Here is a 21480-nt window from a genome sequence, read left to right on the forward strand (position 1 = left end):
TGGCAAGATCCTGTACAGCCAGTGTGGGGATGTGATGAGGGCCCTGGGCCAGAACCCTACCAATGCTGAGGTGCTCAAAGTCCTGGGGAACCCCAAGAGTGATGGTGAGTGTCCTCAAGAATAACTCTGGAAGGAGGCCCACAGTTCCTCAGCTAAGAGCTTCCTTTTATCTTCATAGGCTCCAAACTTGAGCAGGTCTTGTCTCAACGAGCAAATCCACAGATTTCTTGTGTTTTGAGTGGGAGCCGTCTGTTCAATTGTGATCCCTGTAATCCCTTCAGTTCTGAGAACTCGTGTAACTTTCCTTCTGCTTCCTTTATGGCAGAGATGAATGTGAAGGTGTTGGACTTTGAGCACTTCCTGCCCATGCTGCAGACTGTGGCCAAGAACAAAGACCAGGGCACCTATGAGGACTATGTCGAAGGCCTCAGAGTATTTGACAAGGAAGGAAATGGTACTGTCATGGGCGCTGAGATCCGTCATGTTCTTGTCACACTGGGTAAGGCTCTACCCTTGCTTCTTGATCTGGGGTGCCACCTTTTACCTCACCCATCACCCAGTTCCTAAAATACTGTTTTCCTCTGCAGGTGAAAAGATGACAGAGGAAGAAGTAGAGATGCTGGTGGCAGGGCATGAGGACAGCAATGGTTGTATCAACTATGAAGGTGAGGGTCAAACTGGGGCTCTCGTGGAGGAAGCAGCCATACAGGGCAAGTCAAGCATAGCATCTAGGGCTTTCCCTAACCCTGGGCTCCAAAAAGTGCCAGGAGGCAAGGGGCAGGGCCCAGCCCAGCCCAGGAGTGGGAGGCCAGGGGAGGTATGACTGGATAGGAAGGGACCATGTGGTGTGAAGGGTGGGAAAGGAATGGCAAGTAAAATAAATGGAATGTCTATGCCCCCACTGCCTGACCCCTTCACCCCATGTGTGTGTCTTGTCTTCACCATTAATGTCTCTTCCTTCCTGCAGCGTTTGTGAGGCATATCCTGTCGGGGTGACGGGCCCATGGGGCGGGTACGGCTCCTCCCAGCCTCCCCTTCTCTAGTTGACCTTCCCAGTGTTTTTCTTCCCAACCTTTGCTCTCTGGCCCCTGCCCTTCCCGTACTACCATCTTACTTCCTCATGGCATGTTTCTGCATGGAGCTGACTGGGGAGGGAAGGGGTTTCTCAAAGAGGAAGATGGCCTGGGAGTGTGGTACCTACCTCTTCTCCTAAAATGGGCTCTGAAGTTTTATAGGGCCCCTGCTAATGTCTGGGAAGTCTCACCAGCCTGTCCCCATCTTGCTTTAAGGTAACCCTTTGGCCCTGGAGCACTGGCAGTTGGCATAGAGGGGGTGGGTTGCCTGCCCCATTGTCCTGCTGTAGCTGACCAGTCTCTTCCCCTTCCTTCTGCTGGGTAGCTTGGAGGTACCCTAACCCAGAACTCTGCCTTCTCCTCCTGCCAATGGCTGATAGTAGCTGTAGGTGTAGTTGAGAACTTTTCTGCCTCTGCTGTGTTCTTGCTGCTCAGGGTGGGGTGGGCAACTAACAGCTGGTGGGAGGGGAGCTAGGGGCTGAGAGAACTGGTCAGGCTCAAGGTGGCTTCTCTGCAAACTGACCCCAAGGTTGGTTGCTGAGGGCACGTCCCTTATGCCACCTTTGTGGTTTGTAGTCTCCTGGCCCCTGGTGGACCCCTCCCTTTGACCCTGCTCCCTGGTTCACGCCCCCTCTCCTTTCCACAGAGCTCGTCCGCATGGTGCTGAATGGCTGAAGACATTCCCAGCGTGTCCAGAGCCCTGTGCCTTCCCCTATGTGAGACTGTATGTAGCCCCGAAGACTTCCTAGGTTCTCTCATCACAGCACTTTTCCTAGCTTATCTGTCTTGGATTGTTTGCCATCAGCATTCACCAAATAAACTTGCTCCCTGTTCCCTAAATGCAGTTCTGCTTTCCTTTCTGAGCAGGCTGAAGGGGAGGAGAGTCCAGGGTCCGTGGACCAGGGGCTAGGGAAAGTTGGGGAAGGGCTTGTTGGAGCTGTCTTTGCCTCACTGAAATGCTTACCCCATTCACTGATGCTACAAAGACCACCCCTTGGGGGATTAGGAAAGCCATAAATCCCTGTGGGACCAAAGCTGACTATCCTTGTTCCAGCTCCTCAAACTCAGCCGTTACCCTGCCAAGCACTGCAGGCCTTTTGTGGGGGCGGCCCTGAGAGTATTTACTAGAGCTAAAGCCAGGCCATATTAGCACTGCCTGAGCCTGTCTGTCACCTCAGCAGGGCTAAGGGCCAGTAATAACAGAAGTGAAATGCATGCCTTCTCCCCACCTAATAAGGCAAGAAATGAAGCTATTACATCTGAAAGGATAAACATATAAAATCTCCTGGTTGTGAAGATGTCCTTCCAAGATTAAAACAGCTATTTTTAGGACAGGTGAGAGCCTCTGCCCAGCTTCTACACCAGTACACAGTCTGGACAGCTGTGCTGCCTTTAGCCTGTTGAGAGAGGGCCAGTGTCTTTGGGCCTGTGGCTTGCAGATTGCCTCTCCAGCCCAAATGCATGCCCTGGGAAGAACTCCAGGAATGCTGCCCCCAGCCCCATCCCCCAGCCTGGCAGCCACAGGTAAGAGAACACAGAAGGCATCCACAAGATAAAACTGAAAGCAAACAGTTATAAAAATTTACAGAAAACTTTTGAACAGAAGAAAGGTGCCAAGACGCAGAGGAGGAGAAATATGGGGACATGAGGAATAAAGGGCCTGGTAGGAGGGACCAGGAATTGGTGGAGAGCCCGGAATCATGTTTGCCTTCATGAGAGCTGGTACAGGAGGCACTGGAACCTGGAGAGCAGAGCTGAGCTGCAAACTGGGGGTCAGCACTACCCTAGGTTGGGCTCCACTGCCTCCACATCCCAGGGAATCCCTAGCCACCAGTCAAGGTTCCGATGGTCTTGGTGGGAAAGGGAAGAGATGGGGGGGGGGTGATTTACCAAGTCATAAGAAGGAGGTGCTTAAGTGCTTCTTGAAAATTTCAGGTTTTTAAAACTTCCCATCCTCTTCTAGCTGCCCTCTCTATGTCTTTGAGGAGCCCACTGATAGAACCCAGGGAGGAGGAGGAAGAGCCCCGAATGCTCTGTTCTCAATTACCTACTACAGGAATCCCCTAAAATTTGTTTCTCCACCAAATACACACACGCTGACATCAACTACGCCGGTGATTTAACACAAAACTGACATTCAGAGGGAAAGGGGTCATTGGCTGAGCTGGGATGGCCTAGAACAGAAATACTGAGGAAGCAGCATGAGATTAGTAGGAATAAACGGGGTGGGGTGGCTTGAGGGGGTTCTGAACTGACTCTGTCACTAACGAAGGGCTGCAAGAGCCCTGTTCTGCACCCTATTCTATCCTCAGAGCTCTCCCCAGAACCTTAATTCCCCTTTCTTAAAACAGTCACCTCCATCCTCCAAAAATATATAAAAGTTGGACATTTTTTTTAGTGGGTGGAGGGGGCTCCAATGAGGCTTTTTTAAAATCTACTTCCTTTAAAAGGGCTTAGTCTTTTTTTTTCATCAATAAAAAATGCAGTAGTTTTGAGAGGGTGCACCCTTAGAAGTGGTTAATTAGAATCTTGTAGAAACACCTTCCCTTAGCCCTTCCTTTCAGGGCAGCATCTCCATCCTATCTTCTATCCTCTCCCAGACATTAGAAAGATCTTTTAACAGAAGTCCTCGAATAATCTGATAAAAATGCATGCCCATGATAGGCATGGTGGGAGCTTTGGAAGGGCAGGAGGAGCTTTCCTTACGTAGTGATGAACTCTCCAGGCTGGGGAAGGGTCCCAGTGGTGGGGGGAGGGCTGTTCCTGGAACCTTGATCTCCATGGGGGGTGAGGGAGAGAGATGTCTGGCTGGTTCCTCACTGTGGAGGTGGCACAGGGGTGACTGTGCCTGGACTCGGGGCTGTGGGATCTGGAGGCAGAGAGGTGCCTGAGTCTGTGGAGAAAAGGAAGATGAATAAGCTAGGGTGAGCAGGAGAGAAGGCTTCAGACCCAGGCCACCACAAATAGAACTGGGCATGGCATGCATGGGTGGGTAGATGAATGAGGTACCCACAAAGTACAACTTTCTTTCCTCAACACCCTTTCCCACCTCACAATGGGAAAACTGGTAGACCCCAAATCATCCTCCTGCCCCCAAGGGAACTCTCTAAATTGGGCATTTGAGTGTGATGGGGACAAGCAAAAGGGATGCCAAATCATCATGCAAAACAGGTAGCTGTTTTTCAAGTTTACAACTGAGATGCTCTGTGCCACAGGACTCCTCGGTGACCCACCAGTGAAAGGCCCCAACGTCATCCCAGAGGTGGCAGCTGCCAGGCTGGGGAATGGTGGAGGACGGCCAGAGACGCCTTTCCTCCCGTATTCTAATTTTACTAGAGTGCTCAAAAAGGATTGTGGAAGCTCTAGTACCTGAGCCCTCCCCCACCTGCCCTCCGTCCCTCCTTGTGGACCCCTATCCCTCACCCTTCTCCCCTCCAGGACCCTTCTCACCTGGCAGTGGGCTGGCACTGGGCAGGAGGTTGCCCTGAACAGCTGCCACAATGGCAGGGCTCTGGGCTGCGGCGGATCCGAGCCCCGGCCCGAGAGGCAAGGAAGATGGCATGGTGGTGGTCGCCGGCAGGTTAGGATGTAGAGGGTTCGCCATGGACACAGGCAGGTTAGGTGGGGGGAGAGTGCCCGGGGCAAACGGGAGATGGTGGTGATGCCCATGCAGGTTAGGAGGAGGGGGAAGGTTAATACTGATGGAGTCGGCTAGACTACCAAATGGGATGATGGATGGAGCAGGAGGAGGAGGAGGCGGCATGCCAAAAGGCAAACCCAAAGGAGCATTACCCGCCACGCCTGGGTGCCCGCTGCCTGGCACTGCCCCTGGCATCATTGAGGGAGGAGTTTGTTGGTTGGGGAACGGTGAGGGGCCTGGGAACGGAGAGGAGAAATCAAGATTAGAGGTGGAAAATCTCACTTGCATAGGATAATCAAGTCACTCCTAAGTACCACCTTCCCTTTTCCTGACCAGAATTAGTGGTAAATCCTTGGAACGAAATTCCAAAGATCTGAATTTGGGGAGGGATCCCTGATGGCTTAGGGATATAACAGAGGTGGACCCATCTATAGAAACTAAGGCCAATGCCCATCTCTAGTCCTATCATGTATCCCCTTGGAGGGGGACTGGAACATTCACTTGGATCCCTCTAGTCAGCAAAAGTTCCAGAACCCATCACTTACCATGGGGTCCAGGGGGTGGTACCCCTGGTGGGACAGCCCCAGGCTGGGGGGCTCCAGCTGGTTGCTGTTGCTGTGGCCCTGCAGTTGACCCTGCCTGCCCAATCTGATCAGAGGGGCCCAAGCTTCCAGGAGGGGCCCCACTGCCAGCAGGAGCAGGGGCCACAGAGGCTGGAGCCATGGCTAAGCCGTGGACCGTGGGTGGCCCAGCAGCACCTGCAGGTGGGATAGGCTGGGAGCCTGGGGGCAGGGCTGGTGGTGGCTGCTGCTGCTGTTGGTGCATTTGTTGGAAGTGCTGCTGCCGGGCTCTCATCTCCGCATACTTCAACTGCTCCATGTGAAAGGCTTGTCTGTCGGCCAGGAGCTGCTGCCTCTGATACTCCAGCTGCCAGTGCCAATTGAATACCCACATTCAGAAGATCTCAAAGGCAAATGCCCTTGCCCCCCACTCTGTCTTCTGACAAGCCCAGCCTCTCATTCTGGCAGTTCCCCACATCAAATCTAAATCATGTGCTTGGGCGTTCTCTGTCCCTCCCTGCCCCTCGCCTCATCTTCTGGCTGCCAAGGATTTAATCTAGGGGTGGTCCTTGCTCATTTCAGCTCCACAGCTTTGAACTTGTCATTAATTTAATTTGGAAAACCTTCCAGTCCTCTTAATTCATGTTCTTTTCTTCCTTAAAAATTGGCTAAAAATTCACCATTTTCAGGAAGCCAACCCAGATCAACTCAATAGCCTCTGAGCTTTTGGCCCTTATTCTGTTATCTCTTCAGGACTTATATACTTAATTTAAAATCTCTTAATTTGAATTTGTCAGATATTTTAAGCATTGTTTTTGATGTCTCCATATTGTATATATGATATTGCCAACTAAACTGTAAGTTCTCTGAGGGCAGGATCCCTGTCTTCTATTTTTTTTTATGGTTTCTCAAAGTGATCCATACTTTGTCCTTCCCATATCCTTTCCAAGTTTACCCCTTAGATCTGAAGCCTCTATCCTCTCATCTTCCCTTAATCCTGTTCAATCACTCAGCAAACACTTACTAAGAGTCTACTATGGGCCAAGCACTGTTCATGGACCTGGAGATGCAGCAATCAAAAACAGACTAAGATCTCGGCCTCGTGGAGGAGCTGACATTCTGTGAGACCTTAGTGTCCAGGCTTCACCTGTGGGCCACTTGTCCTTAACTGCCTGGCACTGGCTCTTCCTTCCCTGGCCTGGGCTGCTCCCCTCTGCTTTGTCTGTCTCGGGATTTCTCCTCTGTTGCTGCCCGCTCCCGCTGCCCCACTCTCAACTGAGGCTCAGCTCAGCATCAAGGTGGGTCCCTGGGCTCCACTGACTTCCTAAGGGACATTACTCACTGCTTCTCGCTCCCGGTCCATGATCGTCTCTAGTTCCTCAAAGTGCCGAAGTTTAATTTCTAACTTTTTCATCTGGGTTTCCACCAGCAGGGCCACCAGAGATTTGATCTTTCTCTCCTCAACGGCAGCCAAGTGCTAGGGAAGGAGAAATGGGATGGCATGTTAGTGGGAGGACCCAGCTGAAAATATTCCGGGGCAGAGAAAGGTAGGGTGGAGGCTGGCAAGTTTTAAGAAAGAACTTGCTGTGGTCATAACCCAGAGAGTAGCACAGGCTAGATATTTTTAAAAGAACATGAAGAAAAGGAAAGTGTGGCAAAGGATAAGACAAGGTCAAATAATCACACGGTGCAAGTCCAATGGTCAAAGCATAAAAAACTTAGAGCAGTGATGACCAACTTTCCCTCTCAGAATACAAAGAAAAAGGAAATGGCCAGCATTATTTAAGGGCTGAGCAAAGAAGGATTTCCTCCAGGTGAAGTGAGATCAGAGAAGGTATCTTCTTTCTGGAGTCTTCTGGGTCTCTGGTCCTCACCTTGGCCTTTACGGCAGCAGCAGCCAGGGCAGCGGCAGCAGCAGTGGACAGATTGCCTTCACCGATGTCCCGCTCCACCTTGGTCTTCCTTTCCCCCTCCGACTCCACCACTTCCTTCAGCACTTCCTCCTGCCCCTCCTTTGGCTCCTTTTCCTTCTCAGGGTCAACTGGGCCAGGAACAGGCTTGTTAGTCCTACAGCCTCCATTCTCTCTCCTGAATTTCAACCACCCTGCTGGGAGGCTCACCTATAGGGTCCCCATCACTCTTCTCTGACTCCTTCTCGCTGTCACCTTCTTTCCCTTTCTCTTCATCCTTTTTGGGAGCCTCGCTGGTCTTCTCCTTTGCTTCCTCCTCTACAGCCCCAACTCCTTCTCGGGGTTCCTAGAGTCCCAGGGAAAGAAAAGTAGAGGTTATCAGGGTGGCTGGTTTCTCACACAAAGAGCCCAGACTGGGAACTAAATTTACACCTCTTACTTGGGAGGTGATCTGGCTCCAGGAGAAGCCCCACCCAAGCTTAGCCCTTACCTGCTTGAGCTGGACTAACCCAGCCCTCCATCACCATGGTGCCATACCTGACCCTCCACCTTCCCAGCCCAGGTCAATCCCACTATACCTTGGGCTCCTTCTTCTCCTCTGTGGCTTGGCCTTCCGCCCGCGCCTCATCAGTCCCGCTCTCCTCTGGGCCCGTGGGAAGAGGAAATGGGAAATGTCTGATACAGTCTATTTATACATTTATACAGTCTGTTTTCCATAGCTCCTTCTTCTAGCCAAAATCTTAGTAAGAGGACCAAGTGAGAGCCATAACCCCTAAGGTAAAGTCCCAGGGGGAAAAAAAACACCCACCAATCTCCCATTCGTATTGTACCCTGAGGCCAACCCAGGGCAGGGATGTCACAGGGAGGCCAAGTGGCTCTGGCTCTTGGTGGAAGGGGAGAAACCTGAGGACTTGCCAGGCCTTACCAATACGCTCAGGCTCATCAGAGGTGGTTCCAGCAATGCCACTGCTTTCCAGACCGAAGGCTGGGTCTGCCTTGCCTGTCACTTTTGCTGCTTCTTCCACTTTCCGAACATGAGCCTCCACCAAGGCTGTGGGTACCTCTTCCTTCATTTTGGAGAATTCTTCTGCAAGATCCAGAGAGGATGAGGCTGGGAGTGGGGGCAGGTAGGCAGTTCTGGCTACCCCAGTGAAAGCCCATCTCTTCATCTAGACCAGCATGGAGCTAGACAGGTGCCTGAGCTGATGCCAGCAGAAGACAAGGTCAGTGGGACAGCCAAACTTCAGGGGATTTCAAGGTCTGAGTACCCAGCCCTTCAAATGCAAACTAAGAGGCCTGAACCCTTCCACCTTACCTAGAGCCGACTTCGCAGCAGCAGAGGCGACTCGAGGATCGACGACAGAAGCCAGGAAGGCAACTGTGCTCATAACAGGGTTGCCTGACTGACTAAAAGGGATGGGCTGATAGGCCAGGGGGCCCAGAGAGGCCTCTGAGTCCTCCAGGTATGGGTCTTCAATGGGAAGACGAAGAAAATGCAAGATGCACTCGTCCTGTGTGCGGCTTCCCACATGCTCTGATACTTTGTTCCAATCATCTTTGTACATTTCCAGTGCCTGGTGGTGGTGGGAGAGATACAACTTTGTTTACTTAGCCACATCGAAGGTCAACTCCCCCCATCTTTCTAAGGGTAGCTACTAAAGCTCTCTGTGTTATGGTATTTGTGTACTCTGCCGCACCCAAGGGGAACTTTCAAGTAGCACTAAGAAAGGATATAAAGTTAAGGAAATGGCCCAAATCCCTGGCCTGGAGCTGCTCCCTGGGGCAGGTGTGACAGGTACTCTCCCCACTCACAAGTGTGTCTGGCATCCCAGCCACCTCTGTTTTCATAAAACTTTCCTTTCCTTGCCCCAGTTACCTCCAGGAGCAGCAGGGTCTCTTGTTCTGTCCACTCTCGAGTAGCACTGGCCGCAGCTTTGCTCTGCAGGGGAAACACAGGCAGGTCAGAGAGAGGAGCCTGTGACCTCTGGAGAGTGAAGGTGCTCTAGCCCTGAGTCAGCCCGCCCACACCTCCACACCTTGGAGGGGATGTTCTTCTTTGTGTACATGTCTGTGCGCAGGCCAAAGTTCTGCATGTCTGTTGGTTTTTCTTTGCCTTTGTCAGGGAAGTTGAGCATTTGTTGGGAAGCAGAAGTCTGCTATTTGTGGAGGGAAAGAAAGAGGTGAGTACAAGTGAACACCAGGAGCCAGGGGCAGACAGAGAGAGAAAACAGACAGAAGGAGCTTTCTTCCCAAAGCCAGGGACACCCCTGGGTGGGACTTCCTCTCACTGCTGTAGCTCCTTTGCTCTCATGTCTCTTCTTCTCCGGCAGGGGCCCCCCAATAAAGGGGCAAATAAGAAGCCCAGCAGGGTCTACACCCCACCTACCAGCTCTGGCTTGCCCTTAGCGGTCTCTGGCACCAGGTCATCCAGCTCTTTGCCCTTCCGCCCAGCCTTGGTATCAGCATCAACCTGGCGGCCCTGGGGGACAGAGCTTGGCGTCATGGAGGCTGGGCAGGAAATGACCAGGCCAAGGTCCTAGAGGCCTCGAGACCAAATGCTGCGTGGCCCGCAAGCTCTGGGGGCACTCATGCCACTGTTCCATGTTCCCTTAATGATTAATTAGATTTGTAGTTGGCATGATATCCATTTGTATTTACATATATCTTTACAAATTCTCTTAGGAGCTGGACAATTAGGTTCTAATCCTAGATTTAGTACTCAGTGACCTTGGGCAAGCCACATAACCTTTCTCCTCTTAATTTTTGTAATGTATGAAATGGAAGTGGAAAAATGGAAGTGATAATAATTATGAGGCAAAAATGAAAAAAATGCTAGAAACATGATAAAGTTAAAAAATTTCATGCAACTTAATTTTAAGCCATTTTTCTCTATCTGTTCCATCCCCTACATTAGTCTGTCTGCTCCTTGAGGACAAGAGCAAGTCCTCATCTCCCTTAGCAAGTCCTCGAAGTCTTAGGGACAGAAGCTGAGAGGGGGTGTTAAACACTTGGGGCTGATTCCTGTCGCCCTTTGCATCCCACGGAAAAGAAAGAAGCCTCAAAACACTCCTGAACCATTACCCTAAAAAACCAGAAAAAGAAAAGTCGAAAGAAGCCCAATTTTACCCAACCCCACCCTGTCCCCACAGCCCCTCACTCTACCTGTGGGGTCTTGGGCTGCAGAGGCACCAACCCTGAGGGTGTGTCTGCCAAGACATGGAAGTGAGAAGTGGGTGGAGGCCCCATTGGTGTTGGTCGACTCTCAGCATCCACCTGGTAGTTAATAAGACCCCACTGTTCTAGGAAGGCGTGGACCCTGTGAGGAGAAAGGCAGAGACAGGGTCACAGTATGAGAAAGGTACACGAGTGGGAGGGCTGGGGGCAGTGGTGGAGGCCTAAAGCTACCTTTCTCTGGCCCTCTTATTTCTGCTCATTCTACTCCCTGGACATCTCATCTCCTCCCACAACATAAATGCCAGTGACACCCAAGTCTACATCTCCAGCTAGGACCTTTCTCTATATCCACCTACCTACTAAACATCTCTTCCTGGACAGCTAATAAAATCAAACCAGAATCCTTCAACTACAGATGTGCTTTCTCCTTTCGTCCACACTCAGACAGTGCTACTGCCATGCCTTGAAGTCATTTTTCTATAGAGGTGTTTTTTCCTGCTCATTCCCTTATGTTCCTTGCTGGCAACTCTACTTTCGCCAAGAGACATCTGTGGGCAGACATCCTGACATACCCCATACCTCTTGTTTGCAAGACCCACCTCATGATGGCACAGACATCACCCGCTAGGTTTCTGCGGCAGGCGGTGGAGGTGAGGTACTCTTGGGGGTTCAGCCGGTAAGTGTCAATCATGAAGTTTCGATAGGCCAGGTAGCTTAGAAGAAAGAGAGAGAACAATAAGGTTAAAAAATGTCTGTCTGTTGAGGGCTGAAGAGTAGGAAAAATAAAAATAAAATAAATAAATAAAAGAGCTAATAACTCCTCCTGTGCAAAAAGATAGAAAAGAATGGACCATTCAACTCATTAAGCAATGTAGGTCTACTACGTGCTAGATGCCAGGGGTTTAAACACTGCTTCCATTTTCCTTGATGGGGTTTTTAGTTAAATGAATTATGTCCTTGGATATACTTGGGAATGTTTCATCCAAATTTTATTTTTTTTCATCCAACTTTTAAACAAGGAATCAAAGGTTAAAAAAGAAGCCCTTATTTCCAAATGCAGATGTTCAAGTGAAGTCTGTATCCATGCATCCAGCTAGTCAGCATGATATGGTATAAAGAATATGTTTTGAAAATGGAAAGATCTAAGTTCAAATACCAGTTCTACCATGATGGCCTTGGGCAAGTTACTTAAAATTTTGAATCTCAGTTTCTTCATCTGCAAAATGGAGTGTCTACTAAGGATTAGAAAGATCTGTGAGATCTAGTACAGTGCCAGGCATGTTGTAGGGGCTCAAAAAATGGTAGCTGTAGTGTGGTATAGTGTAAAATTTGAGACCATGAAACAGACTAAAGGATTCAGATCTCAGTGTTGCTACTTACTAGTTCTGTGATCTTAAGCAAGTTACTTAATCCCTCTATACTTCAGTTTGCTAATCAGTAAACTGGAGATGATAATAGGACCTACATCCAAAGCTGACGTGAGATTAAACTAGTCAATATATGTAAGACACTTAGGCTAGTGCCTAAAAGACAGCAAACTCTCAATAAATGTAGACAATTATCATCATTTACTATTTTATACCAAGGGTGCAAAGTGTTCTAGTTCCAACTCTGCCTGCAGATCATATTGAACTCATGTCACCTGATCATTACTTCCTTTTTCCCCTGGAGAGAGCAAGACTTCTCCACACACACCATTTTCCCAGGAAGAAAAGAAAAGCATTACCAGGCTACAGGGAAAGAAACATGGTGGGAAGGGAAGGTGGCCCCAGAGAGGAAAATCTGAGGATCAGCTGGGAAGCAAGCTTGTTCAGGTCTCAGGGGGCCTTGGCTCAGCACTCAGTCTCAGCGTCTCATCATGATATTGATCCTGGAGCATCCCAAACCCAAGAAGACTGCCATCTCATCCAAAGCCAAGCAGGTTTGGCCTGAGGCAACACCATGAAGGACATGAAGACTTCTGAGCCCCGAGTCCACACTACCTAATACTCTCTCCAGAGAGCCCTCTCCATCCCTTAATTCACAGACTTGGGTTTTCTCCTTTTGTTTTTTTATCAAAATCTATTCTCAGGGACCAGCCTAGTAATAGTCACTTACATTTTAGTTAAAACTATAACTTATGCTCACAATATGTGAACTTTGGACAATATCAGTAATTATGGATTGAAAGGCTCCATAACCAGTTAAAAGAAACAGAGAGACTAGAGCAGGTACTGTTTTGTACAAAAGAGCATGCTTAATATTGCTGGTGGGCATATCCTAGAGCGCATGCGCCATGGTCACAGTGCTGGGCTGGGGCTGCCTACCATCTGGATAAGCCTCATGTGGTGCCTGGCTCATGGAAGGAGCTCAAGAAATGTTTGCTAAACTCTATGTTGCTGGATCAGGAGGAGTGAATGGGGAAAGGGGGAGAAAGAGACTCATGAGCTGAGATTTCCTTACATTTCTGGAGTCTTGGACTTGTTTTTGCCGTTGAAGAACTCAGGGAGAGCCCTCCGCTCAATGGCATGAACACTGCAAGAGAAACCAGAATGGATTCAGAAGGTACTCCTGCAGAGATAGGAGCCCCAAAGAGAGGAAAAGTCTAGAAGGTGGGGTGGGCAAACAGTTGGAGATAGCAAGAAATTAGACATTTGGGGAGAACTTTGTGCCAGGGCTCCCTTTAAAATTGAATTGTACTCCAAAAGAATACACTTTTGGAGCCAAAAGGAGGAATAATACGTTGATCCTAAAAAGCAGGGAAATAGGGATTCAGTGAGAAGTTGGAGCAACGATACCTATTATAGTCAAACCAGGCCGCGTAGCTAGGAATGATGATGTGGTGGGTCTGTTCAGTCACGTTATCCTCATGCAGGTCCGGATTCTTGGTCTGCTCCCCCTTGTTTCCCGTACTGTTCTCATCCTCATCCTACGAGTACGGAGGCTGCTGGACACTCAGCATTCCTATTTTCCCTTAGCAACCCCCTGCTTCTCCCACACCCCAGATTTATACACACTAAAGATGGGTGTGGAATAAAAAGTTATGGGCCCCAGGACTTGAAAAGGGTCAGTTTTAAGCAATAGCAAGAATTAGTCTAGTACAAGAAAAGTTTGGGCAGTGGAAAGTTCTGGGCAGAGGAAACTTTATAATCACAAATCAGAATCACATAGAGAGGTAGGGCCTCTCTAAACTGGCTCCACCTTGCCCGTGTTCTCCATGCTTTCATCCTCCTGTTCATCTGAAAGAGAGAGACAACAAGATAGAAGGCTGGAGCCTCCTGAGGGGCCGAGAAGAGTCCTACTTTCTGAAAAGCCTGCACGGGCTGGGGGATGGTAGTGAATGACCTCCCCTCCTTCGGGCTCTGACTGCGTTGCCCCAAGGCTCCCCATCTTACCCAAGTCAGTCATGGTGCCTCCTTTGACTGGGGCTGATTCTGAGTCCTTTTTAGTGTTGACTGCCAGAAAAGAGTCATTTTATCAGACAAGTTCTGCCTAATATCAAGCCCACACTTCTCCGCTGTTAACAGTTCTAGAGATCTCACTTGCTCCAAAAACTTTATCTGATCACAAAATGCATTAACTTCCTACAGTCATAATCATTCTAAGGCTTGAAACTCACTTGCCACTCTTCCCCCTTCCCCAACCAAAAATTCATTTAACTTTTTCCTATAAAGAAGCATCTTCTATTCTATGGCCATTCATGACTCATTTTCGTCTTTGATAGGCCCTTATCTCCATCTATGTGTCTGTTTGTTCTAATGGACTGAGACAGAGTCTGACCAAGTCACTCTTTAGAGGAATCACTGGATCTTAAATATTTTTGAAAGTGAAGGACACTTTCCTCAACTGAATCCATACACAAAAGCTCAAGAGAAAAAAACACAAGAGAGGAGAGCTGCTCTGACTGATGGTGGTGGGAGCCAGAACTCCTCTCTCTCAGTGGCCTCCTTTACCCCAATTATGAAATACACTCCTGGACATTTGGAGCTAATCTACACAATACAGTTTATAAACCAATACTGGAGAGCAATGGTCTCCAAAGTGGGGTTTGCACATAGGATCCTCAAGGTGGTCCACTAGAATACAGGAAGAGTGTATCAGAACTTCTCTCTATTTTTTAATCTTATCCTTTACATTTTCTCATTTAAGATAATATTCACACGTGTTTTATAGTGTTCCTAAAGAAGCAGTTTAACGGTCCGAGTACACAATTTGTGTTCAGATATATTCTACTGAGGGGGGATGCAAAATCAAAAAAAAGTCTGGAGACAACTACTTCCAGGAATGAAACACAGTCCACAACTCAAATGCAGATGTGAAGTTAGCTGACTGTCCCTGGTGATGAAAATAATTTCAATAACCAGCTAAATTGAAGGGAAAGGTCCTTTAGACCTGGAGCTGGGCTTGGGAAATTAGCCCACTCAGGGGGTTTGAGAGAGTAGGGGAATGGGGGTGGGCCCAAGAGCTAGGCCTGGCTCATACCTGTTTTGGGCAATGTCACCTCTTCGACATTGGGGACCGGTGAGGGCTCATCCATGTCCTTTGTCAGGTCTTCTTGCTCCTCTTCTCTATGGCCACGCTTAGACTTGGTATAAGGTGTTGAGGGACTGGGAAGGAAAGAGAGTAAAAGAAAACCCAGTCATCCTTGGACAAGGAGTCTCTGAAGGTGTGGCTCAAGTGAAGGGAAGCAAGAGAGAATTCCGAGGGTAGAGCTGTGCAAAACCAGAAACCAGTCGCCTCAGAGTAATGGGAAGTGGCCAAGGCCTTCTTTTGGAGATTAAGCTCTCTTTGAGTTTACTAGTGGCTGGGACCAGAACTAACAACTGGGCAGCTAAAGAAGACTTCCTCATCCCCCTGTCTCAGGACAGTAGCAGGACAGGGCCAGGTGGTTATGGGAAGGGATTTGTCCTTCTTTCCTTCAACATGGTGTGGAGAAAACACTAAGGAGTGGGGCAGGTTAGGGGCTGGCTGACATACCCTTTTTTAGCATTTTTCTTCTTAGCTTCTGGGGTTGGTGAAGGAGAAGGGGAGCGCTTCCTCTTCTTATAGTTCCCCCCTTTCTTGTCCCGTCGATCTGAATCTGGGCTGTTCACCTACAGATTGGAGAATTAGGACAAATGTCAGCCAATAATCTCCAGTGAAAAGTTGTTCTGAAACTTATGCTAAGGGCTCGAAGAAGAAAGAAGAGGATTTTTCACCTCATCTGTCAATGTCTTGGCTGAAATCTTCTTTCGGCGGGAGACAGGGTTTTTGTCATCATTTACTTCATAGTCTTCCTCATTCATCCATTCATTGAAGGTGTCTGTGTCTAGGATCCACTTTGCATGAACCTAAAGTACAAATGCAGACTGCTATAGAGAAGCCTAGAAGCCAGAGCTCTCTCTGAGAACCCTTAACAGAAAAGCCCAAAGCCACAGAAGCCTCTGTTTCACCTCCAAAGAGTGGTCTGGTCCTAGCATTCTTTTTGGGGCAGAAGGGACAGGAAAAACTCACCTTCCTAGGTTTCTCAGGAGTTGGAGCATCTTCCACAGATGCTTCAATTTCACTGGCTGGGATCCATGTGTCGTAACTGCCATGGGAAATTCAGCAGGAAGTAGAATCGATGAGATGGAGTTGTGGAAAAGAAAAGTATATTTTACCTTTTCCATTCACAAAAAGTAATGAGTTATTGGGTTATTTTTTGGTATGATTATCTTTCCAGTTAATAATGGAATTTTCTTATTATAAGGTAGTAAAAACAATTACAAAATATTTTAAAAATTAAAAAAGAAAGAAAAGGATCACCCTAACACCTACTTGTGACATTCAGTATATATTTTTTTCCCCAGGAACATTTTTCTGCACAATTTGATTTTACATAATTGCAATTAGACTGGACTTATTTTTCACCCTGCTTTTTTGGATTTAATATTCATCTATAAATTATCCATGTTATTTTTATAAGTTTAAAGTCTGCACAATAATCCACTGAGTATATATACAAATTGGCTGAAACATTTCCCCACTGTTAGATGTTTACATTGTTTCTAATATTTACTTATCAAAAACTATACTGGGATAACTGTTTCACATATAAAGCCCCAAACCTTTTAGTAAGTCCAAACCTCTCCCAAGGCAGAGGAGTTGCATAATAGGGGGAAGGAGAACAAATTAACAAGCCTAAAAATAACCTTAAAATATAATAAAATAAAAATTTAAAAATAATAAGTTTAAATTAAAAAACCCAAAATAATCCCCAAAATAACTCCTTGTTGCCTTGCTATAAGTTCTAGGGCTCTCAGTCTGACTCTTGTACTTATACCTGCCCCAGAAACCTATCCTCACCTGTCAGGATAGTAGCCCCAGTGCAGAAGAACCTGCTTATCCCTCTTCATGACTGGTCGTACCCATTCCTCTGGGGATAGAGACAGAGCAGGGAGAGATATAAGCTAAAGGGGTACAAAAAAAAAAATAACTCTGTATACAATTCCTGTTGCAGTAGGGGACCTGGAAATAGGAACATAAGATGCTAGGAGGATTCAGGGTTGAAAGAAGAGAGGAGCCCAGTACCATATGGGATCTGAGCAGTCCTCCACCTCCTAGTCCAAGCCATTCACTGCAGTGGCCACAAAAAGCCAGGTCTCACCTTCTTCCAGGTTTCCTGGGACAGGATAGACAACATGGGAGGCATTGTTCTTATCCTCAGTAACCGTTCCCTGGACAGCACAAGGAAAAGCAGATAAATATGGTCCCCTCCACATTACTCATGGGTGTAAGTAAACCGAAGGAAGATTTAAGCACAGATCTGCCTTCCCAATTATATTGTGCTCAGAATGATATTAGAGTTCGTTTGGCTTCTCTAAGCACACACCAGCTAAGTGGCATGGGAAACAGCTGGGATTGTGCTAATAATGGAGAAAAGTCAAAGAATTAAAAATTGCTACAAATAATCCCTCTGAATAGATAATCTACACACGGGAAATGTAAAGTTGAATATATGTTTCTAGCAATGACATCTTCTTATTCTAGAGTTTCAAAGAGTAAAGATTTCATTTCTATGAAATCAGGAAATCTCTAGCTCAGTGGAGATGCTTTTCCCCCGAAGGCCAAGGCAGTCTCTAGTGATCTAGTGATCCAAACCTGTCAAGACTGGGAAATGGGAGGAGCAAGACAGAGAAAAAGTGGCTCAAGGCTTCAAATCTCGTCATTTTTCAAGTAGGTAGAGCCACCTGTGCAGTAGGAAACATGGCACCTCAGGGATGCTTGCTAAATGAAAAACATCAGGAAAAGAGTAATGTAGTTTCCAAAAACTCTCCTGACCCACCCACTCACTTGGTGTCTCTTGATAATGTCCTTTAATTTCCCCAGCAGTTTGGGTTCAATTTCTGGGCACAGAAAAATGTTTGGTCGAGACAGGCAATTATTCTGTGGAGAAAAGAAACAGATGGAATGAAATTATGGATGGGTGTTTTAGATTCCTATTGAGGGAAGGGAGATGGATAGTTCTTGACTATTACCTGCACCAAGGACTTCTCAATGGTCATGAACATTTCCACGTTGCGGTCCATGCGTGATGGATTCTGGAAGTCGTAACGCCGCCTTGTAAAGAGGCGATAATCTAATGAGTGGTAGAGCTCAAGTCTGGGGATGAGGTTAGGGTACGTGACTTTTTAACATGGGAAATTGGGAGGCAATTCCACTCACAGTTATTGCCAAAAATCGCCTGGGACCTGGGGTTCACTGATTTCAACTCACTTTGTACTTAGTCCAAAAGGACAAAGAAAAGCTTGTGAGGCCAACCTAAGAATCTCTTTTCCTCTACAATACATACACTGATGCATACATATACTCACTCTTGGACACTTATTTTGGCTCTGACTCTGAGCCATTTTTCTGACTTAGCAAGTTAGGCCTACTGATCTAGCTAAGTAAGAGACTCATAAGATTGTTTACCTATGCCCTCCTACCCCAGAAAGATCCCAAGGAATCAGAGGAGGAAATTCTCTCTAAACTAAATGTAAGAAGAATATAGAGAGAGCATCTCACCATCCCTGGTCACTCTTGAATTTGTAGGCAGCTGCAAGTATGTGGCACAGGGAGCCTCCTGCTTTGAAATCTAGGAAACATTTGATCTACAAAATTGAGACAGGGAAGAAGTATGTGAGAGTTACATCCTAAATTCTCTTATTACTTAACAATCCTTTCACAAAAATCCCATGCTGAACTAATCTCCCTCTCAAAGCTGGAATTCTTTAACCTCTGTGCCACTGTAACGTGTAGCCTGAAGAGGGGAGAGAAAGAAACCAACATTCACAAAGCCCCACCTTGTGCCAAGTACTTAACTGGGTTACCTCACTGACCACCACAGAAACCCTACAATGTAGGTATATTAATCCCACCTAGAGATGAAGGAACCTCAAGATTCAAAAGGTTTAAATGATTTGCCCAAGATCATGGAGACACCAAGTGGCAGAGCCGGGATTCAAACACAAGCCTGTGCAAATCCAAATCTCATACCCTTTTAATCATGCCATGAAAGTTTTATGCACTGAGCTCTGACACTCTGAGATAATCTGTTGTACAAATATTACTAAAACAAAGGGAATGGGGACTAGGCCATGGTAGTAATGCTCTGACCAGGGATAGGGATGGTAAAAACTTACTCAAATTATCGAAAATTATGAAATTTACAAAACAAAAAACAAAAACACCCTCTCTAGTTTGGAGTATTCTTCCCTTGCTTTTGCACTCACCGGCAGTTTAGTGAGAGGTGCATTGCTGACATGTTTGCCAAAAACTTCTTCCTGAAATTGTAGCAACTGTACAACCAGGCTAGACAAGGATTTGTTGGTGGGTGGTTCAGCTTGAATATACTGGGGAAAGAAAGGGAAAGAAAAGTAGACCCCAGATAAATTGTCCACTATTTTTCTTATTTCTTCCCTGGGAGCTCTGGAAGCATCTGTAGCAGAGAAAATTATGTCTTCTTCTCCTACATGTCTAGTTTTTATAAAGAAAATGGCAAAAGGGAGGCCCTCTATGTCCCTCACCAGGAAGTTGCAATTCTGCTGCCCCCAGCCCAAGTTGCCAGTGTTGGGTGCTGAGAACAAGAGGGCTTCCTAATTTTCCTCAGCTACACCCTGGAATTAAGAGTTGCAGGACCCTGTTCTCTAGCCAACGGCACTGATGGTTGTAAAATTCTGAAGGTTCTTTGAGTTCAGGCCATGGAAGCAATACCTTTGGGGCTCTAAGCAAGACAATGGTGTATATCTTGGGGTAACCTTGTGGAAGGCCAAGATTTCCCCTACAATGTGGCCTAATAAGAAAGGTGCAAGGACCTCATTTGCAAGGGCAAACAGACTGAGAGTGAGTCTGGGCAAACAGAGAGTGAACTCGTGCATTCTGCTTCTCCTAGGAGCAGGGCACTAACGTCTTTGCAGGCCCTCCTAGATGGCAAGGGCCAGCTACTATCTAGCCTGGTGGGGAAGAGCAAGACAACATCTGTCTTTTTTGAGGAAACCTTACCTGAGACAAGTAACCCTGGGCCTTCTTAAACATTTCCATATTATGCTACCTAGCATCCTAGCCTTCTGTTCTAATTTAAAATTGAGCCAGAAAGCTACTTTCTCTTTACCTTTTGACCCCTGTTTCCTCAACCCTAATCACAGAGTGCTCCTCTCAGTGGGAGGTGTAAAGAGATCCTGAAGGAAAAGATAAAGAACAAAGAGCCAAGAGCTTGAAAGCTGAACCAGGTCACAGGCTGTCAATCCCCCCAGGGCCAGAGACTAAGCCCCTAGACTGATCTCCCTTCCAAGGGGTCAAAGGTAGAAGCCTGAGAACCAGAGCCCTATGCAGGGGTACATACAAGTCACAGACCCAGCAGCTGTTTGTCAGAACTCTGACATCCACAGAGACCTCCAAGAGCAAGGACAGGCTCATAACCAGGAACAGAGGGGCGTTCTCCTAAACCACTTAATATACTTCTGACAGGCTGGGCAGGAAGAACTGGGGAACTGAAGGAAAGCCAGAAAGAGAACCCCTCTCTGGTGGTAGTGAGAAAGGAGAGAGGCAGACCATCTTCAGAGAAAAACCATATGTTTAGATGTTCCTTACAACAAGACCTAAAAACAAAGACAACACTAGAAAGAGGTTCAGTAGAAAGGATAGGTAAGTAAGGCTTCTTCAACCCTTTGTTCACTACTTTATTATGTCCGGTTATGGGGTGGTGGGCTAGAGCAATAAGTGTCCTAGCCTCTGAACCCTAAACCTAAGGCAATTCAAGGCCAGATAGGGGGGTGACTTCCCTGTGAAGCTGAGGAATGGTTTAAGAAGAGGTCACTGTCAGAGAACTCCTATATCCGGGCTCCCAAAAGAGGTTTTCTTGCTTCTTGGATAAAGGTAGGGGACGAGCAGTAGAGACAGGTGATCTCAGGGTGGGGGCTTTTTCAGGCTGATGGAGCAGCCAAGGGCCTATTTACTCTCCTGCTTTCATCATCTCTCTCTGAACGTACACAAAGCACCAAGGAGGCCTCAGCCCTGCTGGTACCTGGCTCCGTGGGGGGCTGTGGCGGGCACTGGGGTTGGTGGGGGGAGGTGATCGGTCCACCCTGGCCATTCTCCCAGCAAGCGACAGCTCAGGGGAGGTGGGCTGCTTGCAATGGGTCCTCCCAAGGCAGAAGGCAGTGGGCGGGGGCGGGGCTGAATCCGAGGCCGGGGACCCGGGGAGGGGGGACGGAAAGAGGCTGGGGGAGGGGCGCAGGCCGGAGAGCGCGCTGGGGGCTGCTCCGGAGGCCGCGGGGGAGGGGCCGCGGGACGCCAGAGGGTGGGCAGGATCCGGGGGCGCTGCGGGGCCGCGGTCCCTTTGTCCCGCCCCCGGTCCCCGCGCGGCCCTGTCCGCGTACCTTCTTGTAGTTCTTGCCGAGCCAAAGCCGTACGTTGTCGAACTGGGTCACGGTGTCCGCGGCCTCGTAGTACTTCACGTTGGGGCCGCCGTCCTTCTTCCGCACCGCCATCTTCTCGGGCTCGGGCCCCGCCGCCGCCGCCGCCGCCGCCCGCCCCGCTCAGCTCAGCTCCCGCCTCCTCCGCCTCCTCCTCCGCCCGCCTCCCGCCGCCTCCCGCCGCCGCGGCCGCCGCCTCCCGCTGCCTAGGCCGGCCCCGGCCCCACACAG

At 48.2% G+C, this 21480-nt stretch overlaps 2 protein-coding genes across 14 annotated transcripts in view; one reads left to right on the forward strand and one right to left on the reverse strand.

The window, feature by feature from the left end:
- LOC120604916 (myosin light polypeptide 6) overlaps positions 1–1913 on the forward strand; it is a 7305-nt gene extending 5392 nt beyond the window's left edge. The window contains exons 5-9 of one of the 5 annotated variants that reach the window (XR_005653440.1): positions 8–104; positions 326–499; positions 588–665; positions 1228–1289; positions 1720–1913. Coding sequence is in view for 4 of the 5 variants with exons in the window: in XM_039865700.1 (XP_039721634.1) it covers positions 8–104; positions 326–499; positions 588–665; positions 968–996 (378 nt within the window). In the remaining variant the exon portion in view is untranslated. Of the gene's footprint in view, positions 1–7; positions 105–325; positions 500–587; positions 666–967; positions 1013–1227; positions 1290–1719 lie in introns of all 5 variants that reach the window. The other 4 variants (XM_039865700.1, XM_039865701.1, XM_039865699.1 and 1 more) reach the window with 4 other exon arrangements.
- Positions 1914–2649: 736 nt separating this feature from the next.
- Positions 2650–21442, reverse strand: SMARCC2 (SWI/SNF related BAF chromatin remodeling complex subunit C2). Of its 9 annotated transcripts, none has more exons than XR_005653437.1 (30): positions 21214–21403; positions 19069–19188; positions 18362–18447; positions 17833–17914; positions 17648–17740; positions 16962–17031; positions 16661–16730; positions 15830–15905; positions 15535–15666; positions 15314–15429; positions 14819–14943; positions 13732–13791; positions 13538–13575; positions 13135–13265; positions 12800–12871; positions 10957–11070; positions 10346–10499; positions 9570–9662; positions 9220–9339; positions 9060–9122; positions 8499–8757; positions 8109–8270; positions 7762–7826; positions 7394–7529; positions 7148–7314; positions 6616–6750; positions 5259–5640; positions 4524–4949; positions 3780–3966; positions 2650–2814 (listed from the first exon to the last, which is right to left on the reverse strand). XR_005653437.1 is itself a non-coding variant. In XM_039865663.1 (30 exons), exons 1-30 carry the CDS (start codon positions 21322–21324, stop codon positions 3890–3892), a joined length of 3456 nt encoding a protein of 1151 aa, XP_039721597.1. In that variant the 5' UTR covers positions 21325–21372; the 3' UTR covers positions 2650–3889. The 9 variants fall into 9 exon arrangements, 8 of the variants coding, with proteins under 8 accessions (XP_039721597.1, XP_039721590.1, XP_039721592.1 ...); XM_039865663.1 differs by having other exon boundaries at positions 2650–3966; positions 4524–4589; positions 4866–4949; positions 9220–9336; positions 21214–21372; XM_039865659.1 differs by lacking the exon at positions 2650–2814 and having other exon boundaries at positions 3533–3966; positions 4524–4589; positions 4866–4949; positions 21214–21442.
- Between the last annotated feature and the right edge of the window lie 38 nt (positions 21443–21480).

The sequence above is a fragment of the Pteropus medius genome, unplaced genomic scaffold, assembly GCF_902729225.1.
Source record: "Pteropus medius unplaced genomic scaffold, Ma_sr-lr_union100, whole genome shotgun sequence".
Taxonomy (NCBI): domain Eukaryota; kingdom Metazoa; phylum Chordata; class Mammalia; order Chiroptera; family Pteropodidae; genus Pteropus; species Pteropus medius.